The sequence below is a fragment of the Erinaceus europaeus genome, chromosome 4 (assembly GCF_950295315.1).
Source record: "Erinaceus europaeus chromosome 4, mEriEur2.1, whole genome shotgun sequence".
NCBI lineage: Eukaryota > Metazoa > Chordata > Mammalia > Eulipotyphla > Erinaceidae > Erinaceus > Erinaceus europaeus.
The window spans coordinates 104,770,049-104,784,176 of record NC_080165.1 but is presented as its reverse complement, the minus strand read 5'-3'; the positions used below and the strand labels follow the sequence as shown (position 1 = coordinate 104,784,176).

General features: G+C 55.3%; 1 protein-coding gene across 7 annotated transcripts in view; it reads right to left on the bottom strand.

Moving 5' to 3' along the window:
* Positions 1-14,128, bottom strand: part of DDX11 (DEAD/H-box helicase 11) — a 32,638-nt gene that overhangs the window by 554 nt on the left and 17,956 nt on the right. For 4 of the 7 annotated variants that reach the window (XM_060190311.1, XM_060190309.1, XM_007526264.3 and 1 more), the window contains 21 exons: positions 12,757-12,796; positions 12,075-12,182; positions 11,882-11,969; positions 10,793-11,004; positions 9,303-9,455; positions 8,222-8,268; positions 7,907-7,986; positions 6,005-6,049; positions 5,845-5,912; positions 3,817-3,855; positions 3,556-3,667; positions 3,254-3,385; positions 2,901-3,013; positions 2,360-2,432; positions 2,051-2,154; positions 1,374-1,523; positions 1,153-1,221; positions 959-1,059; positions 555-639; positions 319-397; positions 73-227 (listed from right to left, as the gene is read on the bottom strand). In XM_060190311.1, coding sequence (XP_060046294.1) covers positions 73-227; positions 319-397; positions 555-639; positions 959-1,059; positions 1,153-1,221; positions 1,374-1,523; positions 2,051-2,154; positions 2,360-2,432; positions 2,901-3,013; positions 3,254-3,385; positions 3,556-3,667; positions 3,817-3,855; positions 5,845-5,912; positions 6,005-6,049; positions 7,907-7,986; positions 8,222-8,268; positions 9,303-9,455; positions 10,793-11,004; positions 11,882-11,969; positions 12,075-12,182; positions 12,757-12,796 — 2,053 coding nt within the window. The remainder of the gene's footprint in view (positions 1-72; positions 228-318; positions 398-554; positions 640-958; positions 1,060-1,152; positions 1,222-1,373; positions 1,524-2,050; positions 2,155-2,359; positions 2,433-2,900; positions 3,014-3,253; positions 3,386-3,555; positions 3,668-3,816; positions 3,856-5,844; positions 5,913-6,004; positions 6,050-7,906; positions 7,987-8,221; positions 8,269-9,302; positions 9,456-10,792; positions 11,005-11,881; positions 11,970-12,074; positions 12,183-12,756; positions 12,797-14,128) is intronic. The other 3 variants (XR_009549561.1, XM_060190307.1, XM_060190308.1) reach the window with 3 other exon arrangements.

Here is a 14,128-nt window from a genome sequence, read left to right as displayed (position 1 = left end):
ACAGAAAGAAGGGAAGGGGGTGAGAGGAGGGTGAGGTGGGGGGAAGGACTGGGCAGGGTAGAGCTGACCTACCTTCCGGAGGGTGGCGATGGCCTGGCCAAAGCTGGCTTTGACATCCACACGTTGGCGAATCCAGGTGGGCAGCTTGGCCAGCACGGCCGGGCGGCTATACCTCTGATCCAGGAGCACAATGCTGGCAAAGTCCCGCTGGTGCCTGATGGCCCGGCCTGTGGGGGGGGGGGGGAGGAAGAGCAGGGTGAGTCAACTGCCCCACCCCCACCCCGCCCACCCCCTCTCTGCCCACCCGGCCAGGCGCACCTATGGACTGGTTGACGGCCTTCATGCACAGGCTCTCCACCAGTACCTTCCCTGGGGGCAGCCTGCCAGGGGCTCTGGGCTGTGGGGGCAGAGGGCTGAGCTGTCAGCTGCTTGAGCACAGGGCTGTGGGGACAGGGCAGACCGCAGGCTCCGGGGGTACAGCCCACCCTCTACCACGTGTGGGGCAACAGCCTGGACCTCCCCACCCCCTGGTCTCTGGGACAACTGGCACTTACGAGGGTCCTGTCCAGGTAGGCCATCTTCTCCTGCAGCTCGGGGGACTTGATGTTGGGGAAGGGCATGCCTACCATGACCACACAGCTGGAGGGAGCAGGCACCAGAGCCACATGGGGTGAGGGTCCTAAGAGTGGCCTTAACCCTCCCCTGTTTGCAGTCCACCCCCACCTCAGCTCCCCAACACCTCCATGCAGGCAGGAAGGCATTCCAACTAAGAGCCTGCAGGCAGCTGGGCCCTGGTCCGGGCAGACATAGCCTGGCCAGGGCTCTGCCCTGAGTGAGTCAAAAGAAAGTCATGGCCTGAGCTGCCAGAGTACGCCCCCCCCACACACACCACCACCACCACACACACACACACACACACAAACAGTAAGGGACCAGCTGTCCGCACCCCAGGACTTACCGGCCCAGGTCATCAGAGAAGTTGATACCCTCACTCATCTTCCCTCCAACCACAGCCAGCAGTAGGGCCCCAGTCACCTTGCTGCCCATCTGCCCACAGCCCTGCAAGAGCACCAGCCTCAGAGGTATGACCAGTGGGGCCACCAAATCTCCCCAGACAGCCTGCTCAGCACTGAGGCCCGAAGGCACCCTCACCTGGATGCACTTGGCATACTCCATCAGCACCTGCTCCACCTGGCTTGCTCTCTTGGGCTCCTGAAATATCTGAAGGGAAACAGACATCTGGGCCTCAGAACTGCTCCAGGCATGGACTTTGGGGCAACCTCTCTAGGCATCAGGGTTAGAAGTAGCAGGTAGCCACTGAGCTCGTGGTGACATGCCCAAGTAGCCCTCAGGAGCTGTGTGTGTCTACTCACCTTCTTCCTGGAGGCCAGGCTACCCAGCACACCACGCTGTTTCCAGTGGGTGAGGACCCGGCTCTGGTACTCATAGGAGGGGAAGAAGCAGACCACCCCTCCAGGGACCACCTGGCACAGATTGAGGAGTGTGCGGCCCGCCTCATGCATCTGCAGGCAACAAGGGGCTGCCTTAGAGCTGTTCCTACAGCCCCAGCGGCTGTGGCCTCCCCTGTGGCCAGGTAGGAGGGCGGCGGCTAGCCAGCCCCTCAGAGTGGGGTTAGAGGAGAACATGCCATCAAGCCTCTGTGACTGATGCCTGGAACGTGTTCTCCACTGAAAGCTCCAGTCCCCAACCCTCAAGGTAACTAGGAGTCAAACACAGAGCTGGGCCATCCAGGAAGAGGTGGCGCAGTAGCGAAGGCATTGAACTCAAGCATGCCAGAGTGATGCTCTGGTTCTCCTTTTCTCCCCTCTCTTTTGCATAAATAAGACCAAATCAGGCTCCAAAAATGCCAGGCTTGCCCCAACAGCTGCCCAGGGAAACTAAATTCCCTCAGCAGCCACAGGGCTGAGAGGGGAGGAGGGGTGGAGGGGAGGACACAGGCCTCTCTGAGGAGCCCACAGGGATCCTCCACACCCAAACATGCAGGGCAGGCAGGTACCCCCTAGCCCTCTCCTGCTGGAGGGAGACTGACCAGCTCGGGCAGCTCTCTCCTCTGGAAGGTGAACTCCAACTGCTGGCCAGATGGCCCACTGCAGAGGACCAGGGGCAGGATGTTGTCTGGCGGGATCACATGACCTGGAAGGAGGGAGGGCCAAGTGCTGGGTCGACAGTCAGCCCCAACCTCATTTCCCCAACCAGCGTGGACACCAACACCCTGCCCACATCCACAGGGAATCTGGGCACCATCAGGCCTGCCCACAGTGAGTAAGAGTTCCCCTCCGGGTCACCCCACACCCCCACCCCCACTCCAGTATCTGCTTTATCCAGGCAGGATGCTCACCACAGGAGAACTCCACCACACGCTCAGCCTCCACCCCAGCGCATGTCAGCAGCTGCTCCCGAAAGTCCGACACCTGCAGGTCATAGGGTCAAGGCTATATGACCTCCCCGAGGCCCAGGGACAGCACCTTAAGCCTAAGGACAATGACAGTGGAGAGGGAACAGACAGCCACAGGGAAGTGTCTGAGCTAGGAGGTGGCATGTATTAATGATAACAACAACAAAGGACTTGTAGAAATATGTCTTAAATGTATAAGAAAACTGGTCTGGGAGATAATGCCATCAGGCAAAGTAACAGACTTCCATGCTGGAGGTCCCCCGGTTCGATTCCCAGCATCACCATGAGTCAAAGCTGGGCAGAGCTCTGGTGTGGGGGGAAAAAGTCCAATTTCCAAAGTGTAGAAAACAAGCTGTGTGGGGTGTATGACAAAGAGGATGAGCGCTCTCCAGCTACAGCCGCTCAGCTACACAACTCAGAGTGGACCCCCCACCTCGAGGTGAGTAAGCCTGCCCCTCCAGGGCCCTGAGCCTCCGGGCCTCACCGGCTGCATGGTGCCCCCTGCGATGACCAGTGCACGGCACTCCCTCACCACCTGGGCAAAGTGCACGGCGGGGTTGAGCAGCAGGAACCTGAGGCTGCTCTCACTTAGGCTGCCTAGGAGACAACACACAGTCACATGACAGTCACGTGGGACGGGGGCGCAGTTTCACACAGGTCTCTGGGAGCTGGGTCCTTGCAGAGTCCCCCCAGCCAGGCCCCACAGTGGCTACATCTCCCTGTCCACATGGAGAAGCTGAGGCAGACACACTGGCCCAGGCCAGTGCCTCTCCCCTAGTGAATGGCATGACCCCTGCCCACACAAGCCACTCCTGGGGACATGTAGGGGGGAATTACCTTGGCGGCTGAGGATGACCCTGCCATCCTGGTTGGCGGTGGTGAGAGCTGCCAGGAAGCCCTCAATTAGCATCAGTGGGGAAGCAGGGCGTGGGGTTCCGACCTGCTGCTCCTGCTCCACAGGGGTCAGGGCTGGAGGGAAGGAACCACACCCTCAGGGGTCTCAGAGGAGAGTCCAGGGGGAAGGGGTCCTGCCCAGGGTCTGAAGGAGTCCAGAGGAAGGAGGGATCCTACCTGTGGTCTGAGGGAGTTTGGGGGGTAGGGGTCCTGCTCAGAGTCTGAGACCCACCTGCCCCACTCACCCTCGGCAACCCCAGGCTGCAGGCTCTGCAGGAAGCTCTGGAAGCCAGCCAGGCCGGGCTGCCCACAGGCAGGGGTGAGGGCAGCACCCTGCCTTTCTGTGAAGCCAAACAGCTGAAGCAGGAGGAGCGATGGAGAGTAGTTAGTGGGCTCAGGAAAGGGAAACTCAAGTGAGGCTCTGCCAGCCTCCCACTCCCCTTACTCTAGGCCCCAGCAAGGCTGCACTGGGTGGGGGGAAGAGGGGAGCAGGTGAGGGTCTGTACCTTTCTGCTGATCATGCTCTTTTCACAGTAGCGTCGCACCTGCAGAGCAAGGCAGGCTGAGGGCAGAAGAACTCAGCCAGATGAGGAGGGACAGACATAGTATCACAAGCTTCCCTGCTGAGGTCTGAAGCCCTCCTCACTGAGGTCCTACCCTTTCCACTGCCCCCACTGGGGGTTATCCTTAGGGCCTTCTCCCAGCACCTCTGCTTGCTTCTCCAGCACCTCTTTCTGGGGTGCACAGTCACACCCCCATTTCCCTCCAATGTGGCAGTCTTAAAGTTAGTTGAAAAGCTCTAGTGGTCCAGGAGGTAGCTCAGTGAATAAAGTATTGGACTCAAGCATTAGGTTGGATCCCTGGCATCATATGTACCAGAGTGATGCTCTGGCTCTCTCCCAGACTCTCTTCAATAACAGATAATTAAGTAATCTTTGAGCACTACTCAGCTCTGGCTTATGGTGGTACGGGGGATTGAACCTGGGACTTCAGAGCCTCAAGCAAGAGAGTCTCTTTGCATAACCATTATGTTATCTGCTCCCACCCTAATTAAATAATCTTAACACACACACAGCAGGGGAAATGCGTAATGGTTATGAAACAGACTTTTATGCCAGAGATGACCAGTATGCATGCACACACACCCAGAGGCCAGGCGTGGTACACTTGTTGAGCACACACAATAAGCAAGGACCCAGGTTCAAGTCCCTGCTCCCCACCTGCAATGGGGAAGCTTCACTAGAGGTGAAGTGGAGCTTCAGGTCTCTCTTTTCCTTTCTCCTTTCCCCTCCCATTCTCAACTTCTCTCTACTATGTCAAATAAATGAATAAAACAAAACTTACACACACAACCCTCTGAAGTGCACAGACATGAAGCAGATAGAGGGAGGCTTGTCTAGGGGTGATTAGAGTGAGCTCAGCAGCCATCTGCAAAGATGCAGCTCAGAGCACAAAAGCAGATCTGTGAAGGTTTCTGGGAAGTGTTCTCTCCCATCAACACTCCAGGCAGTCTGCAGAGGGCAGTAGACAGGAGCAGGAAAGCAAGAGCCCCAGCAGGAAGGAAGCCAGACACAGGTTGGGGAGCAGGGAACTGAAGTAGGGGGTAGGGGTGGCACTGGCTTGGATGTGGACACTGAGGGAAAAGGGTTGCAGTGAGCAAGTCAGCTCCCAGCTGGCCTATGGGGTGACGGTGGGACCCTCAAGCAAAGCAGAAACTTCTCACCTTCAAATCAAGGGCCTGGCTAGCAGCCTGTGTTGTGAGTGACTCTGAATCTCTGAGGTGGTGGGTCAAGCAGCCAAACCTGAGGCAGAAACCACCCCCGCCTCTTGCCCCACAGGCCTGGAGACAACTGGTCTCAGCCAGACTCCCAGCCAGGTAAGGCAGCACCCCTAGCTATGGGCTGTGCTCTGCCACCTCATCCTAACAGCAGGACCTCACCTGCTCACAGACTAGCTCCCGGAAGCCCTGGGGACAGCAGTGTCAGGAAGAGAAGAGTGAGAAGGCTCTGGAAATTGCTGCCTGGCTCATGCAGGCCCTCAACTGGAGACTATTTACCTTCCTGGCACTTGTTTTAAGGGTTAAGTAATTCCTTATGACTTATTTGTTTCGTTTGTTTATTTTTTCAGATCACTTCTCAGCTCTGGCTTATGGTGGTGCTGGGGACTAAACCTGGGAGCTTGAAGCCTCAGGCATGAATGGCTCTTTGCATCACCATTATGCTTGTCTCCCCAGCCCAAGCAATTCTTCATGTTCACAGCATAATTCCTCTAGACTGTTTGAGAACTAGAGGAATTCACTTGTTTCTTCTGTAGTGTTTTCTTTCTTCATTAATGAGAGTCAGAAAACCAGAGCATCACTCTGGCACATGTGATGCTGGGGCTTGAACTTGGGACCTCATGCTTGATAGGCCAGTGCCTCCTCCACTGCACTACACCTGGGCCTCTCTTCTATAGTCTCAGCCCAGTGCTCTGCTCACTGGGGGGCCATGAGAATAAGGAACTGCAGCAGACTAACAGGAAGGCAATGGCCCTACCTTGAACAGGTTGATGTTGTCAATTTGGCTCTGGAAGAGAAAGTCGTTGATGGACTTGAGCTCCGTCCCTGGGGAACACAGGCATCCTGGCTCAGGGGGCACTGTTCCCAGACCCCAGTGATCAGCTCAGACCCTGATCAGGCCAGCCCACAGCCCTCACCTGTCTGCGAGAATGTCTGTGTGTTGGGGTTCTGGTTAATATTCCCTGAAAAATAAAATTTGAGCAATAAGGTGGTGGTTCTACCCCCACCATAACACACTGCGTGCCAGTGGAGAACATGCAGAGGACACATGCTTACTGCACCAAGTAACTGCCAAGCTTCCTTGTAGAGAAAGTCCAGAAGCCCACATGTTTGCCCATGGAGCCCAATGTCTTATGTTCCTACTCTGGTCATATCTCCTGTGGAGTCGGGGACAGGCCACCTTCTGCAGAAGGCAACTGGCCTCGCGGCTGCCTGCCGAGCAGAGAAGGTGAAGCCCCAGAGGCCCAGCATGAGACAGACCCTGCTGGGAACTCCCATTGGGTTTCCAGAATCTCAGGTCCTGAAGCAGCTCTCAAAGACAGGCCAGCGGGATAGCTTACTGGGATAGCAAGCTGCTTTGTCACGGGCATGGGCATGGCCCAGGTTTGAGCCCAGCCCCACCAAACTAAGAAAAGCCTTCAGTGTTCTAATGTCTTTCCCTCTATCTCTGTTTCTCTATCTGAAAGGAAAAAGTCAGCCTGGAATGGTGAAGAGTCAGTGACAAAACAAAAAAAAAAGGGTGTAGGGGGTAGACTCCTTCAGTTAGGGGAAGAGTATGTCACAGAATAGCTGTAAGGATGGGACCTCCTCGGGACCCCTGAGCCAGACAGGCCACCTGGGGTGAGGGTAACCCTGCCCCCTGGCCCCCTCACGGCACAGGACACACTACTGTCAGCACCGTGGAGAATGTCAGACACAGTCATGACTCATTATTACCTCAACCTATGGAGCTAGGGACTCGGTACAAGAGTAAACACAGGACTGACAGGATTCTAAACAAAACTTTATCTTACAACTTAGGTGAAACATAGACAGTAAGAGCTGTCTAGGTTGTGGAGATTATGTAAAAGGGCTTTCATGCCTAGGGCTCTGAGGCACTAGGTTCAATCCCCAGCACCACCATCAGCCAGGGCCAAGCAGGGGCAGCTTGGAATGTTCCTACTCATGACCACAGAATATGAGCTCAGATCTACAGGGATGCAGAGGTCACATCGGCTCCTAAGCTGAATATGGGTCCCAAATCACATCAAATCGATGGGGCTCACAGTTAACAATATTTATACCCCTTCCCTGTATTAGGGAGCAACTCTCTTCCCTGATCCAGCTTTCTGTCCCTTTTCCAGCCATGACACCAACTCCCCAGACAATAACTTGGAACCACCTCCATATCAGATTTCAGGCTCAGAGAAAAACAAACAAACAAACAAACAAAAAACTAGTATAGTCACAGGCCTTTTGTAATATAACTAAAATATGCTTACTAGCTATCTACAAAATGGAGGACCCCCCCCCAACACTTCATTTGCACTATTCCAGCCTTTAGGTCCATGATTGGTTAACAATTTGTTTGGCTTTGTATGTTAACTCTCTTTTCAGCCACCAGGCTCCAGATGCCAGCATGATGCTGGACAGACGACTCCACCAATGTGTCCTGGAGCTCCGCTTCCACAGAGCCCTACCCCACTAGGGAAAGAGAGAGGCAAGCTGGGAGTATGGATCAACCTATCAATGCCCATGTTCAGCGGGGAAGCAATTACAGAAGCCAGACCTTCCACTTTCTGCATCCCACAGTGACGTTGGGTCCATACTCCCAGCGGGATAAAGAATAGGAAAGCTATCAGGGGAGGGGATAGGACACGGAGATCTGGTGGTGGGAATTGTGTGGAGTTGTACCCCTCCTATCCTATGGTTTTGTTAATGTCTCCTTTTTTAAATAAATTTAAAAAATATCAATAATAAGGAAGTTATATTTGTGAATGGTTTCTCCCAAGGACAGGGCCCCATGTCTTGCAGTGGGCTGGGTGGCCAGCACTCCTTACCTCCCAGCACCGTCACAAGCTTCTCCAGCACATACAGGATCTGCTTGATGTACATCAGGTTCTTGGCTTTCAGGCGCTTCCTGGGGAAATGCCGTGTATGAGGGGGGAGGGGCACAGGTGTCACACCTGCCAGCAGCAGTCCCCCACACTGAGGCCCCTTCCCTGGGCCCCAAACACCACCCTGCCATGTTCATGCCCCCCAGGCACTATGCACTGAGCCTCCAGCATGGGAGAGATACCTGGCCCAGCCCACCCAAACCCCAGGCCAGAGGGGGCTGTGCATTGGGGCACTCTCCCCAGTAGCAGGGGTCTCACCCATATCGGTCCATGTACTGGAGCAGCTGGGAATGGGCCTGGCAGAGCTGGAGAGAGACCAGAGAAAGGTGTGGCAGCTGACCAGGCTCTAAGCACACCAGCAAGGATGTACCAGGGCTGGCCAGGACTCCAGCAGAAAGGCTTCTGGGATGTCAGGTGAGCAGCATGGGCTAGACACACAGCTGCCTTTCAAAGGCCCCGGGCTGCTGTGCTCAAGTAGTGCAGCAGCCTGACAAGAACTTTTATGATTTAAATATTTTATGATTTTATTTAATATTTTAAACTTTTATGATTTTAATTATTGGATAGAGACAGAGATAAATTGAGATGGGAGAGATAGAGAGGAATAATGAAAAACACCTGCAGCCCCACTTCATCACTCATGAAGCTTCATCCCAATCCTCCCCCCGGCCCCCCCCACCACAGGTGGGAACTGGGGGCTTGAGCCCACACCCTTGCGCATGGTAACACATTGCTCAGTTATGTGCACCACCACATAGCCCCCCAATTATTTTTTTTCTGCAGAGTTGGGGTCTCAGCCATGCATGATTTCACCACTCTCAGCTGTTACATTCAGACACAGAGATAAGTCAGACAACAAAATTAAGTGATCCAAAATAACAGTGCACTGTGAGGAGTACACACATTACCACGTGAAAGGACCCAGGTTCAAACCCGAAGTCTCCACCTGCAGGGAAGCTTTACAAGCAGTGCAATATTGTACAATGGGTCTCTCTGTCTCTCTCCCTATCTCCCCCTTCACTCTCTATTTCTGTCTCTATCAAAAGGAAGAAAGAAAAAAAAAAAGGAAAAAACTGGCCACTAGCAGGTATGGAATCATCATACTCCTGCAGCCTTTTTTTTTTTTCCTTTTTCTTTTTTACTATTATTTATTTGATAGGGGAGCAAAACTGAGAGGGGAGGGGGGAATAGAGATGGAGAGAAAGACATCTGCAGACCTGTTTTACTGCTTGTAAAGCTCCCCCCTGCAGGTGGGGAGAAGGGGCTTGAACTCAGGTCTTTGTGCATGGTGATGTGTACATACTTAGTGCTGTCATGCCTGGCCAGTGGGGGGACCCACCTGAGCGCCGCTGACCTCGGCACCATGGATGGCAGCGATGGTGTCCACTAGGTTGTGCGCCTCATCCACGATCACCACCTGGCCCTGCAGCCGGATGCCTGCCGCCTGCCGTGTGGCTGCATGCAGCAGCATCTGGTAAGGTAGTACCACCAGCTGGGGGGAGAACAAGGCCTAAGAAGAGGGTCCTCCAGAGCTCCCCAGCTGGCCTGCACCTTCGCCCTTGGTTCCTGCAGAACACCCCATGGGAGACACAGCCCTCTGACTGCCTCACATGGGGAGGATGCAAGGGGGAAGACATAGAGCGAGAACACGGCCTCTGTAGCTGCTTGTCCACAGAACCTCTAAATGCTGGGAGACGCTCTGGCAGACACCAAACGCACCCCGGGTCTGGGTCCTGAAGCCATGAGCTGGGAAGGTGCCTAACCTTTCTGGGCCTCGGTCCTCTTGTCTACAAAGTGGGCTAGACACACAGATTATCAAGGGACAGGACCAAGAGGCAGAGGCTGGGACAACAGCAGCAGTGACATCTGTAGCATGTAGGGGACCTGCTGACAATAGTTCTCTGCCCAGGCCTCTGGTCAATAGGGTGCTAAAAGGGGGCCAGGCAGTGGTGCACCTGGTTAAGTGCACACATCACAGTGCACAAGGGCCCAGGTTCAAGCCCTTGGTACCTACCTGCAGGGGGAAAGTTTCACAAGTCGTGAAGCAGGGCTGCAGGTGTCTCTGTCTCCCCCCTTCAATTTCTCTCTATCTCTCTCCAATAATAAATAAATAAATATTTAAAAAACATCACAAAAAAAAAAGGACACTGGAAACAAAGTGAAAGCTCGGAGAGCTGGCAACGTCTGAAGAAAGTCTGCACTGGCCCTGTCACTCACTCACTGCCCCCATGTGGAGACACAGTGGGACACTAAGAAGGCAGAAATGCAAAGTAGCAATACCTCCTGGCCCTCTCAATGTGACACGCTTGGGGGGCGCAGCTGTAAGCATAAGGGGCCTCTGTGAGCTCCTCCACACTGGGACAGTATATAGGACAGCCCTGCTGGCTGCGGGCTGCTGGCTGCTGGCTGCCTACACACAGTGCCCTGATTGTGCAGGTTTCTCCTGATGGCTTCCTTTTCCCAAGGGTCACATTAAGGGAGCAGCCAGGAGCTGCTGAGTCCCACCCGCCAAGCGGCCATGACCTATCAGGTGAAAAGTTTCCTCTGCTTGAAGGTGACACCTGGGGCAGGTGGAAGCTCAGTGTGTAAGGCACCCAGGTCCACGGAGAAGGGAAGTCAGCACTCATGCAGAGCCGGGACTCCTCACCTTCCACAGCTTGCACCCGAGTCCCTCCTGCCCTGCCACCACCCACTGAGTTCTCTGTCACAAACCTTACCCGGCCCTCACAAACCAGCCCTTAGTGCCACCCATCCCTGTGGGGAGAGTAGAGACGTGTGTGTGTTGGGGGGTGGGGGGCTGGCGACACCCTCTTGCATAAGGCTCGTCACCTGGGCAGCTGGGATGGCCAGGCGGCTGGCATAATAGGGACAGGCTTGGGCCTGCTGTCCCAGCGCCACCAGCTGCTCAATGTCCGTCACCTCCGCCAGCAGCTGGTCACGCAGCAGCTGCAGCTGCTCAAAGCCGTGGAAGGGACAGGGGGTCGCCTGCTCCTGCCGCCTGCGCTTCACCACCTCTTTCTCCTCTGCCCTGCGTTGCCTCTCTGTGGGCAGAGGACACTGACCGTCAGACATGGCAGGCGTAACACAATGCTGCCCACTCTACTCTACACCGCCCAGGCAGTGGTGCACCTGGCTGAGTACACACATTACAGGGACCTGGGTTCTAGCCCCTACTTCCACCTGAGATGGTGAAGCTTCACAAGCAGTGAAACAGGTCCGCAGGTGTCTCTCTGTCTCTCACCCTATCTCCTCCTTCCCTCTCAATTTCTCTCTGTCCTATCAAAATAAGTAAAACTAAAAAAAAAAAAAGAGAGGCCAGGTTATGGCACACCTGGTTGAGTGCATATATTACAGTGCACAAGGACCCAGGTTTGAGCCCCCACTCCCCACTCTCCATGAGGGGAGGGGAGGGGAGGGGAGGGGAGGGGGGAGGGGAGGGGAGGGGAGGGGAAGGAGAGGAGAGGAGAGGAGAGGAGAGGAGAGGAGAGGAGAGGAGAAGAGAAGAGAAGAGAAGAGAAGAGAAGAGAAGAGAAGAGAAGAGAAGAGAAGAGGAGAAGAGAAAAAATTATCACACCAAGGCTAGGTGGTGGTGCAGCTGAGTGAACACACATTACCATGCACAAAGACCCAGATTTGAGCACCCAGTCCCCACCTGCAGGGGAAGCATCACAAGTGATGAAACAGGTCTGCAGCTGTCTCTCTCACCCTCTTTCTCTCCCCCTTCCCTCAATTTCTGTGTCTATCCAATAAATAAATAGGTGAAAAGAATCTCTTAAAAGCAGAAAGAATAGCATAAAAAATAAGCATAATGTAAGAGATGGTCACACCCAGGAAAGGTTCTGCAGGAGCAGGCCTGCTCTCCCCAACCATGTCCCAGTCCTCTCCACCAGCCCCCACACCCCGTCCTGGCCCAGGTACCAAGTCTACGCCTCTGCATCTCCACGCAGCGGTCGTTCATGAGCTGCACAGCACCCAGCTTCCTCACATCCTGATTCACACAGAGGTTCTGAGGGAGGGGATGCTCTGTGACCCCAGTCTGACAGGTAGCCTTCCCTGCCCCCTCCCAGGCCTGGAGGAAGGGGGAACCCCTCCACAGAGACACCCAAGTCACCTGCCGGGAGCCAAGGACCACCAGCCGTGTGTCCTTGCCAAAGGGACTTTTCTGCACCTCATGCACGAACTGGGCCAGCTGGGAGTGCGTGCGGCTGCAGTAGTAGATCTAGGGGGTGGGAGGGGGGTGCAGGCTTTCAGGGGAACAGCAGAGCAGGTGGGGGGTGGTGCCTGGGCCAGATGCCTGTAGTACCTGCACTCTCTCCACCCAGATCCAGGCGCCCAGTCCACCCTGGCTCAGCAAGTCTATGAATCCCCACAAGGGGAGCCTCCCCTCCCCTCATGGAACAGCTGCTGTTTCTGTGGGTCTCTGCAGGAAAAGACCCCTGTGACTCTGGGGTGTGAGGGTTGGAGGGGGTTCCCCACATCTCCCAGAGGACTCAGAGGAGGTTGTATCCATTGGGAAACCTGGGGGGTGGGGCAGGGTGGGTAGGGGTGTCACCTAGTATTTCTGAGCTTGAGAAGGAGGTGACATACCCCACACAGAGCCCCAGGCCAATGGAAGTGCAGGGGAGACACACCCACTCCGGCCCCTGCCTCCCCCGCTCCCCAGGGGAGAAATGCCTGGTCCAGCAAGGCCGAGGGTACATACGTCCAGGTACCGCATCCAGGAGCCCTCTGAAACCCACCACCCAGAGCCTGTCCTGTTCACTCAAGAGGGGGGATGGTGACCAGAGCCTCACCTTGGTCACGTGCTCTTCCTCCAGGTCATCCTCATCCACTCTGAGGGAAGAGCAACCACATAAGCACTCTTCCCAGAGCTCAGCTTGATCCCCACTTACCAGCAGGCAGCAAGACAGCTCAGCTGCTAGGGCGCAAGGCTTACACACCCAAGGTTCGAGCCCCAGCATCACATATACTTCAGTGGTGCTCTGCCGCCCCCGTCCCCTCCCCCCACCTCCACCGCTCTGGAAGTCTGCCTAACGTGTGTTTCTTCCAGACAGAGAGTGGTAGAAAGGAGAGGTAGAGAAACAGACCACAGGATCAGGCAGTGGCGTACCGGATTAAGTGCACATAATACAAAGTACAAGGACCCGCCAAGGATTCCAATTCAAGCCCTGGCTCCCACCTGCAGGGAGGTTGCTTCACAGGTGGTGAAGCAAGTCTGCAGGTGTCTTTCTCTCCCCCTCTCTATCTCTATCTTCCCCTCCTTTGTCCTATCCAAAATGAAAAAAAAAATGTCTACAAGAGCTGTGGATTCATAGTGCAGGCACCGAGCCCCTGCAATAACCCTGGAGGCAGAGCAGCACACTAACCTGGTGAGCTCTTTGGCTGGCCCTGAATGTCTGTCTAATACAAGATATGGGGTTGCTGGAAAAGTCACAATGCATTTTTACACAGAAAAACATGCCGACTTTCCCGACAGCCTAGCAGATGATGTGCTGAGTGCCAGTGAGCAGCCCTGGGCATGAAGGAATGAGACTCAAGTTTCTCCTCAGAGACCGCATAGGGCCAAAGGACAGACACCTCTCAGCAGCAAGCATTCACCCTAGGGCCCCCCATGGCTCATCAAGGGAGAGAGGAGAAGGAGGAGCTAAGCCCAGGGCCAATGTCTGACTGCCTGGACCTCAAGGCCCCGTGTCCACCCTCCAGGAACGACTTCTCTCAAGTGCCTCCAGATGCTGTGGCTCCCGTCTCCTCAGAGCCTGGGACTACCCCTCCCCCCACCTGAGACTGTCTGTCCTCCCCGACCTGGGACTACCACCCCACCTGAGACTCCCCCCACACACACACAGTGCTCTCTGCCTGGAACACTCTCCTCTTCACCTCCCTACCTCCAAGGTGTCTGGCAGGGATGCTCTTCTCCAAAGACTCTCAGCCATTCTCTCTCCAGTGTCCCCTCTCGAGCAGCTTTCCCTCCCCCACCCAGAGCTGAGAGCCTGCCCTCTGCCCCTATGCCAGGGGTGTGTATTGGGGGGGTGGGAAGGGTAGTGTGGGGGGGTGTCCTGCCTGATCAGCTCATCAGCCTCTGCAGGAAGGGCCCCACGCCTAGGACAGATGGGGATAGGGCACTGGATGAAAGTCCACCCTGACACCCTGGCCACTGTCTTCAGG